The following is a 24,912-nucleotide window of genomic DNA, read 5'->3' on the forward strand; positions in this document are numbered from 1 at the left end:
GTGTGTGTGTGTGTGTGTGTGAGAGAGCTTTTCTTAGACATCTGTTGGGAGAAATGACTGACTTACAGTTCATGGGGGTTGCCTAATCACACATATTAAGTTTTGAAAAGATCTGACCTTCTTAACCCTTCGAAACGGCACCTATGACATCATTTTAAGGCACTTCCGGTTTACACAGGAAGCTGAAAGCGACCTCTAATGCATATTATAAGATGTGTGCATGAAGTGTATTATGTTACAGGTCAGATGTCACATTCCTGTTGTCATTCTGAAATACATCGAAGTAGAAACTTAGTGTGGAATGGATTAGGTCCGGGATCTTTTAACCACTGGTGGTAATGTCACATGATCTCCCTGACCAATCAGCTATCGAAGACAAATGCTACAGTAACACAAATTGTGCAATGACTTTTGACATCCTGGAGTGGTGGACTTCCTGTCTCACAGTATTTAAGGCTCAGACGTACATGCTGTATTGTCACTGGGTGTGCACCGTGAGTATCTGTGAGTATCTGTGCTGTATCTGTATCTGTGAGTATCTGTGCTGTATCTGTATCTGTGAGTATCTGTGAGTATCTGTGCTGTATCTGTGAGTATATGTGAGTATCTGTGAGTATCTGTGCTGTATCTGTGAGTATCTGTGCTGTATCTGTATCTGTGAGTATCTGTGAGTATCAGTGAGTATATGTGCTGTATCTGTGAGTATCTGTGAGTATCTGTGCTGTATCTGTGAGTATCTGTGAGTATCTGTGCTGTATCTGTATCTGTGAGTATCTGTGCTGTATCTGTGAGTATCTGTGCTGTATCTGTGAGTATCTGTGCTGTATCTGTGAGTATCTATGAGTATCTGTGAGTATCTGAGAGTATCTGTGCTGTATCTGTATCTGTGCTGTAAAAAAGAATGGCATGTTTCTAACTTGCATTTCCACTTCCTGATAATTAGTTGATTTGATAGGCGCTACAAGACGAACGCCAGTTAATCTAATTGAACCACCAGGTAAGACAATACTGTAGATTCCACATGGTTGAAATGGCTATTTCAACTGTTCTTGTGCTTCACGTGATGACTTAGTTTTTCTTAGTTTTTTTCTATTATATGATATTCATTAAAACACGTAGTAATGGCTCAATTGATTAGTTAATTGCATAAAAAGAGACGTTTTAAGGTATCCTAACATTTACACAATGTAAGAAGGTTCATGTCTATAGACATTGCACTTTGACAGGTCTATTTTGTATTACATGTTCAGTTTTACTAAAAATATGCAGAACGTAGAAGTATATTGAGCATACTTCCTGTTTCTTTAGAAGGGAAATGCTTTTAGATTTAGAGTAAAGATGCATCATTGAGGTCAAAACTAGACCTGTTTTAAAGAATCATGACTGGAATCTTAGATGTTATAGAGTAAAACAGCAGCTATTTCACTTTGTTTTCTCTGAGTGTAGGAGCACAACAGGAAAATATTAAGGCCCTTGAACTCGGGAATCTGAAGAACCCTGCCATCAACCAGTTCCTGCAACAACAAGCACCACCAAGGATGGCTGGAGAAAACCTCTACAATGTCACGGACGACGTCCCATCCACTTGGAGCATCGTTGAAACCGTCGTACAGTGGACAACGTTCTCCATCGGCTTTCCTCTGATCTGTCTGTCCATTTATGCCATGTACTTCCTGATCCGAGCTGATCACATCGCTCCGGTCTACGTTATCAACCTTCTTATTGCAGATCTCGTTCAGATCTGCATGAGGCCGTTCAACCCGTCTGGTGCCTGGAAAATGATTGTACTTTTTATTGATTTCTTCGGTATCAGTGCGAGCATTAGTTTCATGGTATGTGTTGCTCTGGAGAGATATCTTGTGATTGCATTTCCTCTCTGGTACCGTTTTCGTCGTAACATCAAATACTCGCTCATAATGTCCTCCGTTATCTGGGTTATCCCTTTCATCCAAATCTGCGTGTTCTACCTCACACCGACTCTCGAGAGGAAACTGATTCTGTTTGCAGTTAACCTCCTCATACCCTTTCCGTTGCTCGTATTCTTCCTCGTGGGCACGTTGAAAGCTCTGTCCGTCTCCATCTCTGTGCCAGCTGTCGAACAGAGACGGATTATTGGTACCCTGGCCCTTGTGCTGGGCAATTACACAGTCCTGTTCCTACCCCTCATCATACAATATCTGATATCAGGGGTAACAGGCCGAACAAATGTAAAGATCGGGACCCTCTTTGAGAGATTCAGCCCCCTTGTGGATCCCCTACTCTATGTGTTCATGAGAAAGGGAGCTAAGGACACTCTGGCCTTCCCCTGCTTCGGCAAGCTCATGGGTGACGAGGAGCAGAGTCAGGTCACCAACACTATGACCATGACTGATAGTGTAGTAGAAGGCTCCAGGTAGGACAGATGCAGGGTAATGGACTGTATCTGTACGATTCACTATGTATAACTCCTATCAACTCTAACCACTAGGCTACCCTGCCGCCTCTACACTCTAACCACTAGGGTAATGGACTGTATCTGTACGATTCACTATGTATAACTCCTATCAACTCTAACCACTAGGCTACCCTGCCTCCTCTACACTCTAACCACTAGGCTACCCTGCCTCCTCTACACTCTAACCACTAGGCTACCCTGCCTCCTCTACACTCTAACCACTAGGCTACCCTGCCGCCCCTACACTCTAACCACTAGGGTAATGGACTGTATCTGTACGATTCACTATGTATAACTCCTCTACACTCTAACCACTAGGCTACCCTGCCTCCTCTACACTCTAACCACTAGGCTACCCTGCCTCCTCTACACTCTAACCACTAGGGTAATGGACTGTATCTGTACGATTCACTATGTATAACTCCTATCAACTCTAACCACTAGGCTACCCTGCCTCCTCTACACTCTAACCACTAGGCTACCCTGCCTCCTCTACACTCTAACCACTAGGGTAATGGACTGTATCTGTACGATTCACTATGTATAACTCCTATCAACTCTAACCACTAGGCTACCCTGCCTCCTCTACACTCTAACCACTAGGCTACCCTGCCTCCTCTACACTCTAACCACTAGGCTACCCTGCCGCCTCTACACTCTAACCACTAGGCTACCCTGCCTCCTCTACACTCTAACCACTAGGGTAATGGACTGTATCTGTACGATTCACTATGTATAACTCCTATCAACTCTAACCACTAGGCTACCCTGCCTCCTCTACACTCTAACCACTAGGCTACCCTGCCTCCTCTACACTCTAACCACTAGGCTACCCTGCCTCCTCTACACTCTAACCACTAGGCTACCCTGCCCCCTCTACACTATAACCACTAGGCTACCCTGCCGCCTCTACACTCTAACCACTAGGCTACCCTGCCTCCTCTACACTATAACCACTAGGCTACCCTGCCGCCTCTACACTCTAACCACTAGGCTACCCTGCCTCCTCTACACTCTAACCACTAGGCTACCCTGCCCCCTCTACACTATAACCACTAGGCTACCCTGCCGCCTCTACACTCTAACCACTAGGCTACCCTGCCTCCTCTACACTCTAACCACTAGGCTACCCTGCCTCCTCTACACTCTAACCACTAGGCTACCCTGCCTCCTCTACACTCTAACCACTAGGCTACCCTGCCGCCTCTACACTCTAACCACTAGGCTACCCTGCCTCCTCTACACTCTAACCACTAGGCTACCCTGCCGCCTCTACACTCTAACCACTAGGCTACCCTGCCCCCTCTACACTATAACCACTAGGCTACCCTGCCGCCTCTACACTCTAACCACTAGGCTACCCTGCCTCCTCTACACTCTAACCACTAGGCTACCCTGCCGCCTCTACACTCTAACCACTAGGCTACCCTGCCTCCTCTACACTATAACCACTAGGCTACCCTGCCCCCTCTACACTCTAACCACTAGGCTACCATGCCTCCTCTACACTCTAACCACTAATGGACTGTATCTGTACGATTCACTATGTATAACTCCTATCAACTCTAACCACTAGGCTACCCTGCCGCCTCTACACTCTAACCACTAGGCTACCCTGCCGTCTCTACACTCTAACCACTAGGGTACCCTGCCTCCTCTACACTCTAACCACTAGGCTACCCTGCCTCCTCTACACTCTAACCACTAGGCTACCCTGCCTCCTCTACACTCTAACCACTAGGCTACCCTGCCTCCTCTACACTCTAACCACTAGGCTACCCTGCCGCCTCTACACTCTAACCACTAATGGACTGTATCTGTACGATTCACTATGTATAACTCCTATCAACTCTAACCACTAGGCTACCCTGCCGCCTCTACACTCTAACCACTAGGCTACCCTGCCGTCTCTACACTCTAACCACTAGGCTACCCTGCCGCCTCTACACTCTAACCACTAGGCTACCCTGCCGTCTCTACACTCTAACCACTAGGCTACCCTGCCTCCTCTACACTCTAACCACTAGGCTACCCTGCCTCCTCTACACTCTAACCACTAGGCTACCCTGCCGCCTCTACACTCTAACCACTAATGGACTGTATCTGTACGATTCACTATGTATAACTCCTATCAACTATAACCACTAGGCTACCCTGCCGCCTCTACACTCTAACCACTAGGCTACCCTGCCTCCTCTACACTCTAACCACTAGGCTACCCTGCCGCCTCTACACTATAACCACTAGGCTACCCTGCCGCCTCTACACTCTAACCACTAATGGACTGTATCTGTACGATTCACTATGTATAACTGCTATCAACTATAACCACTAGGCTACCCTGCCGCCTCTACACTATAACCACTAGGCTACCCTGCCGCCTCTACACTCTAACCACTAATGGACTGTATCTGTACGATTCACTATGTATAACTCCTATCAACTATAACCACTAGGCTACCCTGCCTCCTCTACACTCTAACCACTAGGCTACCCTGCCGCCTCTACACTCTAACCACTAGGCTACCCTGCCTCCTCTACACTCTAACCACTAGGCTACCCTGCCTCCTCTACACTCTAACCACTAGGCTACCCTGCCTCCTCTACACTCTAACCACTAGGCTACCCTGCCTCCTCTACACTCTAACCACTAGGCTACCCTGCCGCCTCTACACTCTAACCACTAATGGACTGTATCTGTACGATTCACTATGTATAACTCCTATCAACTATAACCACTAGGCTACCCTGCCGCCTCTACACTCTAACCACTAGGCTACCCTGCCTCCTCTACACTCTAACCACTAGGCTACCCTGCCGCCTCTACACTCGAACCACTAGGCTACCCTGCCGCCTCTACACTCTAACCACTAATGGACTGTATCTGTACGATTCACTATGTATAACTCCTATCAACTCTAACCACTAGGCTACCCTACCTCCTCTACACTCTAACCACTAGGCTACCCTGCCTCCTCTACACTATAACCACTAGGCTACCCTGCCTCCTCTACACTATAACCACTAGGCTACCCTGCCGCCTCTACACTATAACCACTAGGCTACCCTGCCGCCTCTACACTCTAACCACTAATGGACTGTATCTGTACGATTCACTATGTATAACTCCTATCAACTATAACCACTAGGCTACCCTGCCTCCTCTACACTCTAACCACTAGGCTACCCTGCCGCCTCTACACTCTAACCACTAGGCTACCCTGCCTCCTCTACACTCTAACCACTAGGCTACCCTGCCTCCTCTACACTCTAACCACTAGGCTACCCTGCCTCCTCTACACTCTAACCACTAGGCTACCCTGCCTCCTCTACACTCTAACCACTAGGCTACCCTGCCGCCTCTACACTCTAACCACTAATGGACTGTATCTGTACGATTCACTATGTATAACTCCTATCAACTATAACCACTAGGCTACCCTGCCGCCTCTACACTCTAACCACTAGGCTACCCTGCCTCCTCTACACTCTAACCACTAGGCTACCCTGCCGCCTCTACACTCGAACCACTAGGCTACCCTGCCGCCTCTACACTCTAACCACTAGGGTAATGGACTGTATCTGTACGATTCACTATGTATAACTCCTATCAACTCCTTGTTCAAATTATCGGATCGAAACGAAGCTTTAACAGTGTTCTCTTCTTTGTTAAAATTATACCTTTACGGGCCTCCCGAGTGGCGCAGTGGTCTAAGGCGTCACTACAGACCCGGGTTTGATTCCAGGCTGTGCCATAACCGGCCGCGACCGGGAGTCCCAAGTTACCGGCACACAATTTTCCCAGCATTGTCCGGGTTAGGGGAGGGTTTGGCCAGGGGGGGATTTACTTGGCTCATCGCGCTCTAGCGACTCCTTGTGGCGGCCCGGGCGCCTGCAGGCTGACTTCGGTTGCCAGTGGACGGTGTTTCCTCCGACACGTTGGTGCAGCTGGCTTCCGGGTTAAGCGTGCGGGTGTTAAGGTGTGCGGTTTGGCTGGTCATGTTTCGGAGGATGCAACCTTAGCTGCAACTCCCCAACGGGCTCGGGGGAGGCAATGAGACAAGATCGCAATTGGATAGCACGAAATTGGGGAGGAAAAAGGGGGTTAAAAAATGTATTGTTTTATTGTTGTAGTTAAAATGTGAAGAGTACATGCCTTGCTTTTTTATATAAAATACATGACATACTGTATTGTACACAGCCCTATTCTGCATTGCGCTATCTGTGTTGGGCTTGTATTGCAGCTTTTCAGAAAAATATGGACTTGTTTCCTTCAATAAACTGATAATGTGGATATTTGAGATCACTCTTTCTCCTCTTTTGTTCCCATTCTCTCCCGGAGTCCCTTTAAAAAAAGAGGACACTGAAAGTGGTCAGAGTTAGAGCCAGTTTGTTCATTGTACCTTGGTGACGCAGTGGCCAGGGCAGATAGGGGTTTGAATGACTAGGCATGTTGGGTAGCCTTCCTTCTCCAGAGACACAGTCTGGTTGATGGGCTGACAGGGCTGCGTGAGAGACCCCTCAACGGGTTCCAGGAGAACGAACAGGGAGATCAGGAGAACGCACAGGAACAGGGAGATCAGGAGAACGCACAGGAACAGGGAGATCAGGAGAACGCACAGGAACAGGGAGATCAGGAGAACGCACAGGAACAGGGAGATCAGGAGAACGCACAGGAACAGGGAGATCAGGAGAACGCACAGGAACAGGGAGATCAGGAGACCGCACAGGAACAGGGAGATCAGGAGAACGCACAGGAACAGGGAGATCAGGAGAACGCACAGGAACAGGGAGATCAAGGTGCCTACACACGAAGACCTAACATCCTGAAAGAGAGCCTAAGTGAAAACAAATGATTTTCTCTGGCATTAGAAATTGTACAGTGGAAATGTCTTGTTATTTGTGAATAGTTGTAATAACTATATATAACAGTAAGAGAAGTCAGATCAATAGAGACGGGTTTACCTGAAAGACTCAGTCTGATCAATAGAGATGGGTTTACCTGAAGGACTCAGTCTGATCAATAGAGACGGGTTTACCTGAAGGACTCAGTCTGATCAATAGAGACGGGTTTACCTGAAGGACTCAGTCTGATCAATAGAGACGGGTTTACCTGAAGGACTCAGTCTGATCAATAGAGACGGGTTTCCCTGAAGGACTCAGTCTGATCAATAGAGACGGGTTTACCTGAAGGACTCAGTCTGATCAATAGAGATGGGTTTACCTGAAGGACTCAGTCTGATCACTAGAGATGGGTTTACCTGAAGGACTCAGTCTGATCAATAGAGACGGGTTTACCTGAAGGACTCAGTCTGATCACTAGAGATGGGTTTACCTGAAGGACTCAGTCTGATCAATAGAGACGGGTTTACCTGAAGGACTCAGTCTGATCAATAGAGATGGGTTTACCTGAAGGACTCAGTCTGATCAATAGAGACGGGTTTACCTGGACTCAGTCTGATCAATAGAGACGGGTTTACCTGAAGGACTCAGTCTGATCAATAGAGACGGGTTTCCCTGAAGGACTCAGTCTGATCAATAGAGACGGGTTTACCTGAAGGACTCAGTCTGATCAATAGAGACGGGTTTACCTGAAGGACTCAGTCTGATCAATAGAGACGGGTTTACCTGAAGGACTCAGTCTGATCACTAGAGACGGGTTTACCTGAAGGACTCAGTCTGATCAATAGAGATGGGTTTACCTGAAGGACTCAGTCAGATCAATAGAGACGGGTTTACCTGAAGGACTCAGTCTGATCAATAGAGATGGGTTTACCTGAAGGACTCAAAGGGGTCAGCAGGCAGTCGTCACGTTCTGACCTTTATTTTCCTTTGTCTTTATTTAGTGTTGGTCAGGGTGTGAGTTGGGATGGGCAGTCTATGTTTAGTCTTTATTTAGTATGGTCAGGGTGTGAGTTGGGGTGGGCAGTCTATGTTTAGTCTTTATTTAGTATGGTCAGGGTGTGAGTTGGGATGGGCAGTCTATTTTTAGTCTTTATTTAGTATGGTCAGGGTGTGAGTTGGGGTGGGCAGTCTATGTTTAGTCTTTATTTAGTATGGTCAGGGTGTGAGTTGGGGTGGGCAGTCTATGTTTAGTCTTTATTTAGTATGGTCAGGGTGTGAGTTGGGGTGGGCAGTCTATGTTTAGTCTTTATTTAGTATGGTCAGGGCGTGAGTTGAGGTGGGCAGTCTATGTTTAGTCTTTATTTAGTGTTGGTCAGGGCGTGAGTTGGGGTGGGCAGTCTATGTTTAGTCTTTATTTAGTATGGTCAGGGTGTGAGTTGGGGTGGGCAGTCTATGTTGTCTTTATTTAGTATGGTCAGGGTGTGAGTTGGGGTGGGCAGTCTATGTTGTCTTTATTTAGTATGGTCAGGGTGTGAGTTGGGATGGGCAGGTTATGTTTAGTCTTTATTTAGTATGGTCAGGGTGTGAGTTGGGGTGGGCAGTCTATGTTTAGTCTTTATTTAGTGTTGGTCAGGGCGTGAGTTGGGGTGGGCAGTCTATGTTTAGTCTTTATTTAGTATGGTCAGGGTGTGAGTTGGGGTGGGCAGTCTATGTTGTCTTTATTTAGTATGGTCAGGGTGTGAGTTGGGGTGGGCAGTCTATGTTGTCTTTATTTAGTATGGTCAGGGTGTGAGTTGGGGTGGGCAGTCTATGTTTTGTGTTTCTATGATTGACTCGGTACCTGTACCCCCGCACATTCACTCGGTACCTGTACCCCCACACATCGATTTGGTACCTGTGCCCCCGCGCATCGACTCGGTACCTGTACCCCCACACATTGACTCGGTACCTGTACCCCCACACATTGACTCGGTACCTGTACCCCCACACATTGACTCGGTACCTGTACCCCCACACATTGACTCGATACCTGTACCCCCACACATTGACTCGGTACCTGTACCCCCACACATTGACTCGATACCTGTACCCCCACACATTGACTCGATACCTATACCCCCACACATTAACTCGATACCTATACCCCCACACATTGACTCGGTACCTATACCCCCACACATTAACTCGGTACCTGTACCCCCACACATTGACTCGGTACCTGTACCCCCACACATTGACTCGGTACCTGTACCCCCACACATTGACTCGGTACCTGTACCCCCACACATTAACTCGGTACCTGTACCCCCACACATTAACTCGGTACCTGTACCCCCACACATTAACTCGGTACCTATACCCCCACACATTAACTCAGTACCTGTACCCCCACACATTAACTCGGTACCTATACCCCCACACATTAACTCAGTACCTGTACCCCCACACATTAACTCGGTACCTGTACCCCGCGCATCGACTCGGTACCTGTACCCCCACACATTGACTCGGTACCTGTACCCCAACACATTGACTCGGTACCTATACCCCCACACATCAACTCGGTACCTGTACCCCCACACATTAACTCGGTACCTGTACCCCCACACATTGACTCGGTACCTGTACCCCCACACATTGACTCGATACCTGTACCCCCACACATTGACTCGGTACCTGTACCCCCACACATTGACTCGATACCTGTACCCCCACACATTGACTCGATACCTATACCCCCACACATTAACTCGATACCTATACCCCCACACATTGACTCGGTACCTATACCCCCACACATTGACTCGGTACCTGTACCCCCACACATTGACTCGGTACCTGTACCCCCACACATTGACTCGATACCTGTACCCCCACACATTGACTCGGTACCTGTACCCCCACACATTGACTCGATACCTGTACCCCCACACATTGACTCGATACCTATACCCCCACACATTAACTCGATACCTATACCCCCACACATTGACTCGGTACCTATACCCCCACACATTAACTCGGTACCTGTACCCCCACACATTGACTCGGTACCTGTACCCCCACACATTGACTCGGTACCTGTACCCCCACACATTGACTCGGTACCTGTACCCCCACACATTGACTCGGTACCTGTACCCCCACACATTAACTCGGTACCTGTACCCCCACACATTAACTCGGTACCTATACCCCCACACATTAACTCAGTACCTGTACCCCCACACATTAACTCGGTACCTATACCCCCACACATTAACTCAGTACCTGTACCCCCACACATTAACTCGGTACCTGTACCCCGCGCATCGACTCGGTACCTGTACCCCCACACATTGACTCGGTACCTGTACCCCAACACATTGACTCGGTACCTATACCCCCACACATCAACTCGGTACCTGTACCCCCACACATTAACTCGGTACCTGTACCCCCACACATTGACTCGGTACCTGTACCCCGCGCATCGACTCGGTACCTGTACCCCCACACATTGACTCAGTACCTGTACCCCCACACATTAACTCGGTACCTATACCCCCACACATTAACTCAGTACCTGTACCCCCACACATTAACTCGGTACCTGTACCCCGCGCATCGACTCGGTACCTGTACCCCCACACATTGACTCGGTACCTGTACCCCAACACATTGACTCGGTACCTATACCCCCACACATCAACTCGGTACCTGTACCCCCACACATTAACTCGGTACCTGTACCCCCACACATTGACTCGGTACCTGTACCCCGCGCATCGACTCGGTACCTGTACCCCCACACATTGACTCAGTACCTGTACCCCCACACATTGACTCGGTACCTGTACCCCCACACATTAACTCGGTACCTGTACCCCCACACATTGACTCGGTACCTGTACCCCGCGCATCGACTCGGTACCTGTACCCCCACACATTGACTCGGTACCTGTACCCCCACACATTAACTCGGTACCTGTACCCCCACACATTGACTCGGTACCTGTACCCCCACACATTAACTCGGTACCTGTACCCCCACACATTAACTCGGTACCTGTACCCCGCGCAGCGACTCGGTACCTGTACCCCCACACATTGACTCGGTACCTGTACCCCCACACATTGACTCGGTACCTGTACCCCGCGCATCGACTCGGTATCTGTACCCCCACACATTGACTAACCTGTACCCCCACACATTGACTCGGTACCTATACCCCTTGTATGTTGCCTCATTATTGTGTTACTTTTCTAAACTTTAGTTTATTCAGTAAATATTTGCTTCACTATTTTCTTAACTGCAGGGTTGGTTAAGGGCTTGTGAGGAAGCATTTCACTGTAAGGTCTGTATACCACCTCTACCAGGGTTGGTTAAGGGCTTGTGAGGAAGCATTTCACTGTAAGGTCTGTATACCACCTCTAAGAGGGTTGGTTAAGGGCTTGTGAGGAAGCATTTCACTGTAAGGTTGTTGTATTTGGCTCATGTGACAACTATGGATAGTGTTGTCAACAATTAAACAACAATTCTATATCAGTTCTGCCCGTCACTCAACTGTTCCTTAGCAACTAGCTGATGAAAACAGAGAGGGAGACAGAGACAAAGAGATGGAAATAGACAAGAGGAGGACTTTGGGTGCTTTGTTGTTTATCCACTGTATTTGTGTAATTCAGATGTGCTGTCGGACAGGGACTGGAGATGACTTGCAGACGATTTGGTGCATCATGTATTATTCTGACGTTGGTCGTGTGTTTCAGATGTCCCTGGTTGGAATCCTATTACCACGTGGGATCATGTTCTCCCTCAGGATTCATCTGAAGGTCAGACATGTTCTCCCTCAGGATTCATCTGAAGGTCAGACATGTTCTCCTTCAGGATTCATCTGAAGGTCAGACATGTTCTCCCTCAGGATTCATCTGAAGGTCAGACATGTTCTCCTTCAGGATTCATCTGAAGGTCAGACATGTTCTCCCTCAGGATTCCTCTGAAGATCAGACATGTTCTCCTTCAGGATTCCTCTGAAGGTCAGACATGTTCTCCTTCAGGATTCATCTGAAGGTCAGACATGTTCTCCCTCAGGATTCATCTGAAGGTCAGACATGTTCTCCTTCAGGATTCATCTGAAGGTCAGACATGTTCTCCTTCAGGATTCATCTGAAGGTCAGACATGTTCTCCCTCAGGATTCCTCTGAAGGTCAGACATGTTCTCCCTCAGGATTCATCTGAAGGTCAGACATGTTCTCCCTCAGGATTCCTCTGAAGGTCAGACATGTTGTCCCTCAGGATTCATCTGAAGGTCAGACATGTTCTCCTTCAGGATTCATCTGAAGGTCAGACATGTTCTCCCTCAGGATTCATCTGAAGGTCAGACATGTTCTCCTTCAGGATTCATCTGAAGGTCAGACATGTTCTCCCTCAGGATTCCTCTGAAGGTCAGACATTGATTTGTGGGACACACAATGCAGAGTTGTATACCTGCATCTGATGATGTTGTGAGCTTCATTTTTTACAGTTTGACAATGTGTCGACACAGCATCACAGCATCACATCAGTGTGTCGACACAGCATCACATCAGTGTGTCTACACATCAGCGTGTCTACACAGCATCACAGCATGTATAAGTGTGGCTACACAGCATCACAGCATCACAGCATGTATCAGTGTGTCTACACATCATGTATCAGTGTGTCTACACAGCATCACAGCATGTATCAGTGTGTCATCACAGCATGTATCAATGTGTCTACACAGCATCACAGCATGTATCAGTGTGTCTACACAGCATCACAGCATGTATCAATGTGTCTACACAGCATCACAGCATGTATCAATGTGTCTACACAGCATCACGGCATCACAGCATCTATCAGTGTGTCTACACAGCATCACAGCATGTATCAATGTGTCTACACAGCATCACATCAGTGTGTCTACACAGCATCACAGCATGTATCAGTGTGTCTACACAGCATCACAGGATGTATCAGTGTGTCTACACAGCATCACAGCATGTATCAGTGTGTCTACACAGCATCACAGCATGTATCAATGTGTCTACACAGTATCACAGCATGTATCAGTGTGTCTACACAGCATCACAGCATGTATCAGTGTGTCTACACAGCATCACATCAGTGTGTCTACACAGCATCACAGCATGTATCAGTGTGTCTACACAGCATCACATCAGTGTGTCTACACAGCATCACAGGATGTATCAGTGTGTCTACACAGCATCACAGCATGTATCAGTGTGTCTACACAGCATCACAGCATGTATCAATGTGTCTACACAGTATCACAGCATGTATCAGTGTGTCTACACAGCATCACGGCATCACAGCATGTATCAGTGTGTCTACACAGCATCACAGCATGTATCAGTGTGTCTACACAGCATCACATCAGTGTGTCTACACAGCATCACAGCATGTATCAGTGTGTCTACACAGCATCACATCAGTGTGTCTACACAGCATCACAGCATGTATCAGTGTGTCTACACAGCATCACAGGATGTATCAGTGTGTCTACACAGCATCACAGCATGTATCAGTGTGTCTACACAGCATCACAGCATGTATCAGTGTGTCTACACAGCATCACAGCATGTATCAGTGTGTCTACACAGCATCACAGCATGTATCAGTGTGTCTACACAGCATCACAGCATGTATCACTGTCTACACAGCATCACAGCATGTATCAGTGTGTCTACACAGCATCACAGCATGTATCAGTGTGTCTACACAGCATCACAGCATGTATCCGTGTCTACACAGCATCACAGCATGTATCAGTGTGTCTACACAGCATTACAGCATGTATCGGTGTGTCTACACAGCATCACAGCATGTATCAGTGTGTCTACACAGCATCACATCAGTGTGTCTACACAGCATCACAGCATGTATCAGTGTGTCTACACAGCATCACATCAGTGTGTCTACACAGCATCACATCAGTGTGTCTACACAGCATCACAGCATCACAGCATGTATCAGTGTGTCTACACAGCATCACAGCATGTATCAGTGTTTCTTCACAGCATCACAGCATGTATCAGTGTGTCTACACAGCATCACAGCATGTATCAGTGTGTCTACACAGCATCACAGCATGTATCAGTGTGTCTACACAGCATCACAGCATGTATCAGTGTGTCTACACAGCATCACAGCATGTATCCGTGTCTACACAGCATCACAGCATGCATCAGTGTGTCTACACAGCATTACAGCATGTATCGGTGTGTCTACACAGCATCACAGCATGTATCAGTGTGTCTACACAGCATCACATCAGTGTGTCTACACAGCATCACAGCATGTATCAGTGTGTCTACACAGCATCACATCAGTGTGTCTACACAGCATCACATCAGTGTGTCTACACAGCATCACAGCATGTATCAGTGTGTCTACACAGCATCACAGCATGTATCAGTGTGTCTACACAGCATCACAGCATGTATCATTGTGTCTACACAGCATCACGGCATCACAGCATGTATCAGTGTGTCTACACGGCATCACAGCATGTATCAGTGTGTCTACACGGCATCACAGCATGTATCAGTGTGTCTACACAGCATCACAGCATGTATCAGTGTGTCTACACAGCATCACAGCATGTATCAGTGTGTCTACACAGCATCACAGCATGTATCAGTGTGTCTACACAGCATCACAGCATGTATCAGTGTGTCTACACAGCATCACAGCATGTATCAGTGTGTCTACACAGCATCACAGCATGTATCAGTGTGTCTACACAGCATCACAGCATGTATCAGTGTGTCTACACAGCATCAAAGCATGTATCAGTGTGTCTACACAGCATCACAGCATGTATCAATGTGTCTACACAGTATCACAGCATGTATCAGTGTGTCTACACAGCATCACGGCATCACAGCATGTATCAGTGTGTCTACACAGCATCACAGCATGTATCACTGTCTACACAGCATCACAGCATGTATCAGTGTGCATATGGAAGGTTTTTCTCTATGTCTGCTGCATGGTAAATCTCCTGCATGGTAACTCTCCTGCATGGTAACTCTCCTGCAGGGTAACTCTCCTGCATGGTAACTCTCCTGCATGGTAAATCTCCTGCATGGTAAATCTCCTGCAAGGTAAATCTCCTGCAAGGTAAATCTCCTGCATGGTAACTCTCCTGCATGGTAACTCTCCTGCATGGTAAGTCTCCTGCATGGTAACTCTCCTGCATGGTAAATCTCCTGCAAGGTAAATCTCCTGCAAGGTAAATCTCCTGCATGGTAACTCTCCTGCAAGGTAAATCTCCTGCATGGTAACTCTCCTGCATGGTAACTCTCCTGCATGGTAACTCTCCTGCATGGTAACTCTCCTGCATGGTAAATCTCCTGCATGGTAACTCTCCTGCAAGGTAAATCTCCTGCAAGGTAAATCTCCTGCAAGGTAAATCTCCTGCAAGGTAAATCTCCTGCATGGTAACTCTCCTGCAAGGTAACTGTCCTGCAAGGTAACTCTCCTGCAAAGTAACTCTCCTGCAAGGTAACTCTCCTGCATGGTAACTCTCCTGCAAGGTTACTCTCCTGCATGGTAACTCTCATGCAAGGTTACTCTCCTGCATGGTAACTCTCCTGCAAGGTAAATCTCCTGCATGGTAACTCTCCTGCAAGGTAACTCTCCTACATGGTAACTCTCCTGAAAGATAAACCTCCTGCAAGGTAACTCTCCTGCATGGTAAATCTCCTGCATGGTAAATCTCCTGCAAGGTATATCTCCTGTCGGCTAGTTGTCTAGTGATATTGGTGTCTAGCTGTTGGCTAGTTGTCTAGTGATATTGATGTCCATCTGTTGGCTAGTTGTCTAGTGATATTGGCGTCTAGCTGTAGGCTAGTTGTCTAGTGATATTGGTGTCTAGCTGTTGGCTAGTTGTCTAGTGATATTGATGTCCATCTGTTGGCTAGTTGTCTAGTGATATTGATGTCCATCTGTTGGCTAGTTGTCTAGTGATATTGGCGTCTAGCTGTAGGCTAGTTGTCTAGTGATATTGGTGTCTAGCTGTTGGCTAGTTGTCTAGTGATATTGATGTCCATCTGTTGGCTAGTTGTCTAGTGATATTGATGTCCATCTGTTGGCTAGTTGTCTAGTGATATTGGCGTCTAGCTGTTGGCTAGTTGTCTAGTGATATTGATGTCCATCTGTTGGCTAGTTGTCTAGTGATATTGGCGTCTAGCTGTAGGCTAGTTGTCTAGTGATATTGGTGTCTAGCTGTTGGCTAGTTGTCTAGTGATATTGATGTCCATCTGTTGGCTAGTTGTCTAGTGATATTGGCGTCTAGCTGTAGGCTAGTTGTCTAGTGATATTGGTGTCTAGCTGTTGGCTAGTTGTCTAGTGATATTGATGTCCATCTGTTGGCTAGTTGTCTAGTGATATTGGCGTCTAGCTGTAGGCTAGTTGTCTAGTGATATTGGCGTCTAGCTGTTGGCTAGTTGTCTAGTGATATTGATGTCCATCTGTTGGCTAGTTGTCTAGTGATATTGATGTCCATCTGTTGGCTAGTTGTCTAGTGATATTGGCGTCTAGCTGTAGGCTAGTTGTCTAGTGATATTGGCGTCTAGCTGTAGGCTAGTTGTCTAGTGATATTGGCGTCTAGCTGTAGGCTAGTTGTCTAGTGATATTGGTGTCTAGCTGTTGGCTAGTTGTCTAGTGATATTGGTGTCTAGTGATATTGGTGTCTAGCTGTTGGCTAGTTGTCTAGTGATATTGGTGTCTAGTGATATAGTCACAGATGTCAGATCACTGGTTGACCAGTCATTCAGAGTACTGGAGTGGAGGGTCACAGATGTTAGATCACTGGCTGACCAGTCATTCAGAGTACTGGAGGGTCACAGGTGTCAGATCACTGGCTGACCAGTCATTCAGAGTACTGGAGTGGAGGGTCACAGATGTTAGATCACTGGCTGACCAGTCATTCAGGGTACTGGAGGGTCACAGATGTTAGATCACTGGCTGACCAGTCATTCAGAGTACTGGAGGGTCACAGGTGTTAGATCACTGGCTGACAAAGACAACTGGTGATCAGCTGGAGCTGCACATCACACATTCACGAGTCACTTCCATTATCACTAAACTACAGCGCCACCTAGTGGCAGACCACAGCTCCTGCTACTCCACACCAGTGCTCTGCAGTACCCATCATCTCAAAAGTACAGGTCAGCGTTTCCATTAGCAACTACAGTGCACTAAAAAGTGTGGGGGAAAAACCTATTGCTCATCATGGTAATAGTTCTGCCTTTTGGACCGACTATAATGTGAACGCCATCTACAAAGAGGTCAGGATGAACCTTCGTGCACCGGCTCAAAGGAACAGACGGCCATTTTAAAGTGTTTGATATCTTTATTTAGCAGTTTTCAATCCAAATGACAAAGTCCTCAGCTATCTGATCTCTGAACACAACAGCTGATATTCTGAGGACTGATACTGGAAGAGGAAATAAAACTATGGAATGTTTTTTATTTTATGGTCACATTTTGTCAAACATTTTTCAATAATTAAGATCGTTTTTGCTATTTTTTTGTTGTTGTTTTTGTCCACTTTTGTAACTTTTAATAACAAGGACTAGCTTAAATCTTCTCTAGACCCGGCAGATGATGTTGTATTCATTTTTTGTAAAGAAATAACTTTATTCATTTTTTGCAATGTTTTCAGAGTTTTCAGGGGTTTTTTCCATGTTTAAATTTTTTCTACCATTTTCTTCGGTGAAGCAAAGTTAAAGGATTACCGTCTCTGAAACCAACAAACAAACAAACGTTAACATTAGTAGCGTGCCAACATCGATGTAACACTTTTAAAAAGAAAACAGATGAAATAATAAATGTACAGTCTAAATATAGTTCTTACCGGTTCTTAGCTGGGGACTCCGGCGGGGTTGGTGGGCTTCTGGGCGGACTCCTTGGCCTGGTGAGCCTGCAGCACAGCAACAGCCTCGTCCACCTTGGAGCGGAGAGACTCGGGAGACTCCAGCATGTGGAGCAACTCGGAGTTGTCTATCTCCAACAGCATGCCGGTGATCTTTCCAGCCAGGCTGGGGTGCATGTTTTGGATGAGAGGGAACAGACGCTCGCCTGGAGAATGAGGAGGGGGGAGAGAGAGGAGAATTCAGCATCAGTAAAGGACCCAGAAAAAGGCTCAGCAGGGCCAGCAGTCAGGACAACAGATGCTACTTCTTCAGTGGCTCGTGACGGATAGGTTGGGCTCTTTGTCTCAGTTAAAAAATAAATAAGAATCACTGAAATTCATAAGTTCAGACATTTTTATAGAATACATCATTGACAAAGAGCACATAAAAATGTTGATCGTCGTTTAGAAAAGAAGAAGTTGCAAACGGTGTGTAACTCTTTGGGCGACCAGACCAGATTCACATAGAAATGGGCGTTATAGATCTGGCATTCTCATCGAAAGCAAGTCTAAGAAGAGGTAGATATGATCTATGTCGCTATTTCTATACTTCCTGTTCTTAAGTTGTTTTTTTGTGTGTTTTACTTTAGTCTTTTTGTGCACCAGCTTCAAATAACTGAAAAGACAATATTTTATTATTGAAAAGATATTTCACAGCGGTTTTAGACGGAACAATGATTCTCTACACAATGACCGATTATTTTATCACATAAAACCGAAGTTAACCAAAATATTGGAATTTTAGCAACCGGGAAATGGCCGGGAGAAATCAACAGGCGAAAATCAGCCAATCCACAACGCCGCCCGGTTAAGCAACATTATGAAACTCTCATTCCACTATTACTACAGATATATTACGGACATCTTCCTGACCTTCCAATGCAGAGAAAGCACCTTTAACTGAAGGAGACGGGAAGGTCAGTAAAAAGAGACTCACCCAACATCTGCTTCTGTTCCTGAGGAGGAGCAGCCGCCAGCATGGAGGCCGTCAGAGGCTCCTGTCCCTGGACGTGGACAGCCGGCTGCTGCATGGGCACCTGGGGCTGGCTGGCCATGTGCTGCTGGGGGTTCCTTACGCCTGCTGCATACTTGTACTGAGGCATCCTCACCGGGGCTGCAGCAGCCGCCGCACCGGTAGGACGCTGGCCCAGTGCCTGGGTGGCTGGAGAGGGAGAGGAGGAGGGGGAGAGGAGGAGGAAGAGGAGAGAGAGGAGGGAAGAGGAAGAGGAGAGGAGGGGAAGAGGAGAATGAGGAGGGAGAGGGGGGAAGAGGAGGAAGTCGGTCAACATCCAAGAGACAGATTCATATACTTCGAGACATGGTGAGCGTACAAAACATTAAGAACACCCTAATATTGAGTTGTACCCCCCCTTCTGCCCTCAGAACAGACTCAATTCGTCAGGTCATGGACACACACACACACCCCATGTCTCAAGGCCTAAATCCTTCAACCGACGGTATAAATCGAGTAAATAGTAGCTGAAAGGTGGTTGTGAAAACCATAACGGTATATACAGGGCTGGGTTAACCAGGTAAACTCACCCATTCTCTGGGTTAACCAGGTAAACTCACCCATTCTCTGGGTTAACCAGGTAAACTCACCCATTCTCTGGCCGGCCATCATACGTGGCACCTGGGAGGACGAGGGCCTCATGGCACCGAAGGTCTGCGGCCTGGGGGCGGACGGACGCATGGCGTTGGGCATGTTCTGGAAGTCTGGAAGCAGAACGGACAATTAAAACATCAAACCACTTCCTGGATGGAGCTGTTGGGTTCTAGTCTGGAGTGAAACGGTTGACTAAAATAAAAAACAATGTAGATCATTACGTTGTGGTCTGACGCCCTGGGTGGCCCAGCGTGGGCCTGGTCTCAGCTGAGCCAGCTGATTGGTGGAGTAGTAGGCAGCGCGGTTCTGAGTCTGGGGGATGGCAGCCATGAAGTACCCGGAGGGAGGGGCAGGCTGGTAGGGGTTGAGGACTGGGTTGGGTACGGGCCGGACGGTGGCCATCCTCTGCATGTACTGGTTGGTGAGGTGAGCCTGGCGCTCCTCTTTCCTCTGAGCCAGCGCCACGTACAGCGGCTTGGTGGCCACGATGCGCCCGTTCATCTCCGTCACGGCCTTGGTGGCCTCCTCCGGGGAGGAGAAGCACACGAAGCCGAAGCCCTTGCTGCGACCACCTTCCATCATCACCTAGAGAGAGGCACATTAAATAAAAGGGGTTTCTGAACCAGAAAGACAGGGGCCTATAGACCACACCACTATATAGAGACAGGCAACAGGCGTACCACCACACTACAGTAAGGGCTCAATCAGAGGGTGATGTTGACTTAGGAAGGTGTAGGATGTAGTAGGTTTAGGAAGGTGTAGGTTTAGAAGGTTGTAGGAAGGGTGTAGAAGGTTTTGGGAAGGTGTAGAAGGTTTTGGGAAGGTGTAGAAGGGTGTAGGAAGGTGTAGAAGGTTTTGGGAAGGTGTAGGAATGTGTAGAAGGGTGTAGGAAGGTTGTAGGAAGGTTGTGGGAAGGTTGTGGGAAGGTTACCTTGGCGCTGGTGATGGTACCGAAAGGAGAGAACTCCTTCCTCAGACGCTCGTCGTCGAGGCCATCGTCCAGATTCTTGACGTACAGGTTGACCCCCTGGTAGCGGGTCATGCGGTCCTGCTTCATCTGTTCGAACTTGCGTTTCAACTCCGTCTGGCGCTCTCCCTTCTTCTGGGCTCGACCCACGTAGACCTGACGGCCGTTAAAATCCTTCCCGTTCATCTCGTCTACAGCCTGAGAATGTAACGGATACATGAGGTCAAAAATCCCCGTCTTTTACAGGACACGTAGCTCTATTCAACCGCCAGATAAGCGATAATCAGGAAATGTACGGTACAACTCACCCTCTGAGCATCCTCGTGCCTCTCAAAGCTGACGAAGCCGAACCCCCGGGACTTCCCGCTGTCGTCCGTCATCACCCTGATGCTCAGGGCCGGTCCTGGAACAGTAGAGCCCAACACAAAAAAACGGCATCAAATTCTAACTCTACGGAACCGACATTAACTACACGAGGAACAAATCGACAATCTGGGCTAGATTCCATTATAGTGCCGTGACAAAACATTTACTTATTGGGACATTAATCAGGTAGGTCCCTCCCCCCTCGCTTGGTGCCGTTTGCTTCCTAATGAACACACCCCCCCCCCGGGTGTGGAACAACGACACGTGGAAGACACTTACCATATTTCCCGAACAGCTCCCTCAGCTTCTCGTCGTCCATGTCCTCTCCGAAGTTCTTGATGTACACGTTGGTGAACTCTCTGGCTCTGGCTCCGAGCTCAGCCTCGCGCTCTTTACGGGATTTGAAGCGCCCGACGAACCTATTGTACGTTAATAAAATAATATTGTGAGTTGAATAGTGTGTTGACAGGGCTACCTGTTCTGTAGTGTGGGGGGGGTGAGCTTGGTAGTGTTTGTTACCACCATTTTGACTAAACCCCCCAGGGAAGAGGATTGAGTTTGATAAGGCTGTGAGTAGAGAAGCACAGCGCTACAGAGCAACAGTTTTATATTAGTTGACACTTGAAACAACAACAAAAAAACCTTGAGTTAGTAAGATTAAAGTTAGAACTCACACGAAAACAAAATTCTGCTTTAAAAATCAAACCATTCTTTTGAATCCAGTCGAAATTGATAACCAGTTCGCGTTTACTAACTAAGTTACATTTCTGTACGGTTTGAGTTATAGTTGCATTTTAACTCCGTGGACAGCTGACTAGCCCCCCCCCGCCCCCTTTCCACCCCCATCTATTATTGATTACGTCTCTAAGTTCACGGGGACTGATCACACTTACACTTTTCTGTCATTGAGCAGCATGCCGTTCATTTTCTCAATGGCTCTTTCAGCCGCCTCCTGGGTCTCAAAATGCACAAAGCCATATCCCTTTGAGCCATTCTCATCACAAACCACCTTGGAGAAAGGACATTGGAGAGGCAGTGGTTTTTAAAAACATCATGCCTACCAAAACAGACTCAAAATTCACACATTTCAACCAACACTGGGGGGGGGGGGGGGGGGGTGGAACAACACAGCACATGGCAGCCACACACAGCCAGAAAGCGTCTCACTCAGCCTACCTTGCAAGAGAGGATGTTTCCGAACGCCGAGAAGGTGTCATAGAGGGCCTTGTTGTCAATGGACTTGTCCAGGTTCTTGATGAAGATGTTGCCCACCCCACTCTTCCTCAGGGATGGGTCACGCTGAGACCACATGATACGCAGAGGTCTCCCTTTGATGACGTCGAAGTTCATGGTGTCCAGGGCACGTTCAGCTAGAAACACATATCGGGAGCCGTACCATTAGAATGCGGTTGAAGGAAACCGCTCCATTGTAGACCATCTGCGGCCGATACTCCCAATTTAATTATTGAACCTAACACTACAGCAAATTAGGACAGTGAAAGACTCGTTGGCCTACATAGCTTGCTGAACTGAAACCATGTTAATCAAATGATGCGTGATTATGTACTAGTCCTAATGTTATTCATCACACCGGATTGACATTTTTTGGTGCAACGTGAACGTGTGAGCCACGTCATGCTATATATTTTTTTACTGGTGATTCCATTACCATGACGATTAAATACGATTTTTATTTTTTAAATAAAATAATCAATAGTTACCATCGGCTGGTTGTTGGAAGTTAACGTAGGCATATCCGAGGGATCGACGAGTGATCATGTCCCTGCAGACTCGAATGGAGAGGATAGGCCCGGCGGGGCTGAACTTCTCGTACAGCATGGCCTCGGTGATATCCTGGTGCAGGTCGCCCACGTAGAGGGAGGCCATCGGGTAACTGGGGGCGCTTGGATTCATGTCTACCGGATCGGGGTTTTAGGTTTTTTTAAATAATACGGGAGGGTAATAAACACGTTACGTTGTCAGGTTAACGTCTGTGAAATGGTGTGGAGACACCGAAGATTTGTTGCTTGCTAAAAAATAAAATAAAAAAAATGTTTTGGACGTTAACTACTTCGCACTTAGGCCCCAAAAAAAGCAATGCGGGCCGGCTGGCTAATTCTGCTACCTGGTGTCTAGCGAGCTAACGTTACCTTCTGGAGGAAATAATTTACAACAAAAGTTACTAGTAGCTACAATATGTCTTAAACTACGACTAGTTAACGTTACAATAATAACAGATGCGATATCGACAACAAAAAAAACCCTGCTACGTTAGCTTCTAGCTAATAAAAAAATAATAATAAAATGTCTCGGTTAACTATTAATATGAAATCACCCCACGCCTTTCCAACGATGTTATCAAATGGAACAAAATGACCTTCTCTTCCGAAATCTCGTCCTATTTTCGACGGGTTACTTGTTAGTCCTGCTTCACCGAGTTTTTCTTTTTCTTACAAAAAAATAATCTTCCCTTGTGTTTATTTATTTTATATATTTTTTTTGTGTTTTTTTTTTGATAATAAAATGTGTGCCGAGGCTCCGGAACACACTCTAGCGTAGCTACGCAGAAGGGAATGAACATGTGGTCATGTGCCGTTGAACCCCCTTAAAACACAGATCTCGCAGATTCTCTCGTTGGTTTGCGTCATCTGATCCTATCAACGCGAGATCTTATTAATCAAGACCTCTTTGATCAATACACGTATTGTTTTGTTTTCTTCTTCAATTCTACCAAATAATATTCCTTGATTTGACCGCTATTGCTGCTCTCAAATTTCTGGTATTAGCAAATGCAACACAGCCATTGGTCTTTGAGGTTAAACAAGTTCACGCATGGTTGTATATCTATAACAGGAGGAAGCAGCATTCACTGGTTCCTGTCTTCAGGTTCAAGACACAGACAGTAACTCATGAGCAGGGTGGCTGGTGGATGCCCACATTTTCTTCCCGAAAATAATAACGATAATACATTAAAAAAAGCATGTAATGTTATAACACACAAATACGTTGTTTTGCATGTGGGTTTTGGATTGAACTGAGTGGCAACCCGCCAACGTGCCTGGTGATAATATACATTCTATCAGTCAATGCCAAACTCTACCAGCATTCGGCTGGTGTTCATTTCCTTCCCCGCTGATGAGGGTGTCAGTCTGGTAAATGTGCAGATGCTGTACTTTTGAGTCATAAAGACATTCGCAGTATGCGTACAGTAGCTGTTTTAGCTAATATATTTTTTAATAACTAACCCAAGATAGACCAAAGCTTATCGTTCCAAATGGGAGCAAAATTAATCATAGTGGGGCAGAACAAGCAAGGAGGTGGGCAGAGCCAAGCAAGAGCTATTGAGATTCTATTGGTGCGTTCAAGCATTTATTTGCATGTTTCCGTTAGGGAACGCCTACTCTGTGAAGTGCGCATGTGTAAAAACTCATTTCTCGTTTGCATTCCTAAACAACACCATTCAACAACACCAAAAACGTTGGCAACCGTTAAAGTCTACAAAACGCAGTCCACTCTGTTTGATATTGATTCTAGTTTTGGAAACAGAAAACTGTATGGAGTTCAAATGTTTCATAGATGAAAAAATAAGCAGAATGTTGGCATAAATTCATTTTGTTCCATCTTCTCCCACTGCTGACCACTGGACTTCCTCTCATTACCATATTTGGTAGTGAGTGGAAACGCCAACCAGATGCTTCACATTTATGCTTCTGGCAAAATATATGGCTCATTGTTCTGTGGTTTTAGTTGT

General features: G+C 46.8%; 2 protein-coding genes and 1 non-coding gene across 4 annotated transcripts; 1 reads left to right on the forward strand and 2 right to left on the reverse strand.

The window, feature by feature from the left end:
- The first annotated feature begins 477 nt into the window (after nucleotides 1–477).
- Nucleotides 478–2,455, forward strand: LOC139405639 (G-protein coupled receptor 4-like). The gene is made up of 3 exons (XM_071148055.1): nucleotides 478–504; nucleotides 944–997; nucleotides 1,447–2,455. The coding sequence occupies exon 3, from the start codon at nucleotides 1,539–1,541 to the stop codon at nucleotides 2,394–2,396; it is 858 nt and encodes a 285-aa protein (XP_071004156.1). The 5' UTR covers nucleotides 478–504; nucleotides 944–997; nucleotides 1,447–1,538; the 3' UTR covers nucleotides 2,397–2,455.
- A 15,186-nt stretch (nucleotides 2,456–17,641) lies between these two features.
- Nucleotides 17,642–23,752, reverse strand: LOC139386578 (polyadenylate-binding protein 1A). Of its 2 annotated transcripts, none has more exons than XM_071132245.1 (11): nucleotides 22,883–23,752; nucleotides 22,338–22,531; nucleotides 22,055–22,170; nucleotides 21,441–21,580; nucleotides 21,104–21,198; nucleotides 20,760–20,993; nucleotides 20,050–20,413; nucleotides 19,825–19,938; nucleotides 19,160–19,384; nucleotides 18,166–18,389; nucleotides 17,642–18,051 (listed from the first exon to the last, which is right to left on the reverse strand). In XM_071132245.1, exons 1-10 carry the CDS (start codon nucleotides 23,073–23,075, stop codon nucleotides 18,172–18,174), a joined length of 1,893 nt encoding a protein of 630 aa, XP_070988346.1. In that variant the 5' UTR covers nucleotides 23,076–23,752; the 3' UTR covers nucleotides 17,642–18,051; nucleotides 18,166–18,171. The 2 variants fall into 2 exon arrangements, with proteins under 2 accessions (XP_070988346.1, XP_070988339.1); XM_071132238.1 differs by having other exon boundaries at nucleotides 21,104–21,204; nucleotides 22,883–23,736.
- Nucleotides 18,521–18,603, reverse strand: LOC139406238 (small nucleolar RNA SNORD72). Its single transcript, XR_011633959.1, has one exon. It is a non-coding gene; the product is annotated as a small nucleolar RNA SNORD72 (small nucleolar RNA).
- Nucleotides 23,753–24,912: the final 1,160 nt, after the last annotated feature.

Source organism: Oncorhynchus clarkii, chromosome 3, assembly GCF_045791955.1.
Source record: "Oncorhynchus clarkii lewisi isolate Uvic-CL-2024 chromosome 3, UVic_Ocla_1.0, whole genome shotgun sequence".
Classification (NCBI taxonomy): domain Eukaryota; kingdom Metazoa; phylum Chordata; class Actinopteri; order Salmoniformes; family Salmonidae; genus Oncorhynchus; species Oncorhynchus clarkii.

Excerpts from the sequence above, each read along its gene's own strand:
- LOC139405639 (XM_071148055.1), top strand. The coding sequence starts at position 1,539 with ATGGCTGGAGAAAACCTCTACAATGTCACGGACGACGTCCCATCCACT.
- LOC139386578 (XM_071132238.1), bottom strand. The coding sequence starts at position 23,075 with ATGAATCCAAGCGCCCCCAGTTACCCGATGGCCTCCCTCTACGTGGGC. Across the intron at positions 22,532-22,882 it reads CTTCCAACAACCAGCCGATG|CTGAACGTGCCCTGGACACC; the intron begins GTAACTATTGAT and ends ATGTGTTTCTAG. Across the intron at positions 19,385-19,824 it reads GATGGCCGGCCAGAGAATGG|CCACCCAGGCACTGGGCCAG; the intron begins GTGAGTTTACCT and ends CTCCCTCTCCAG.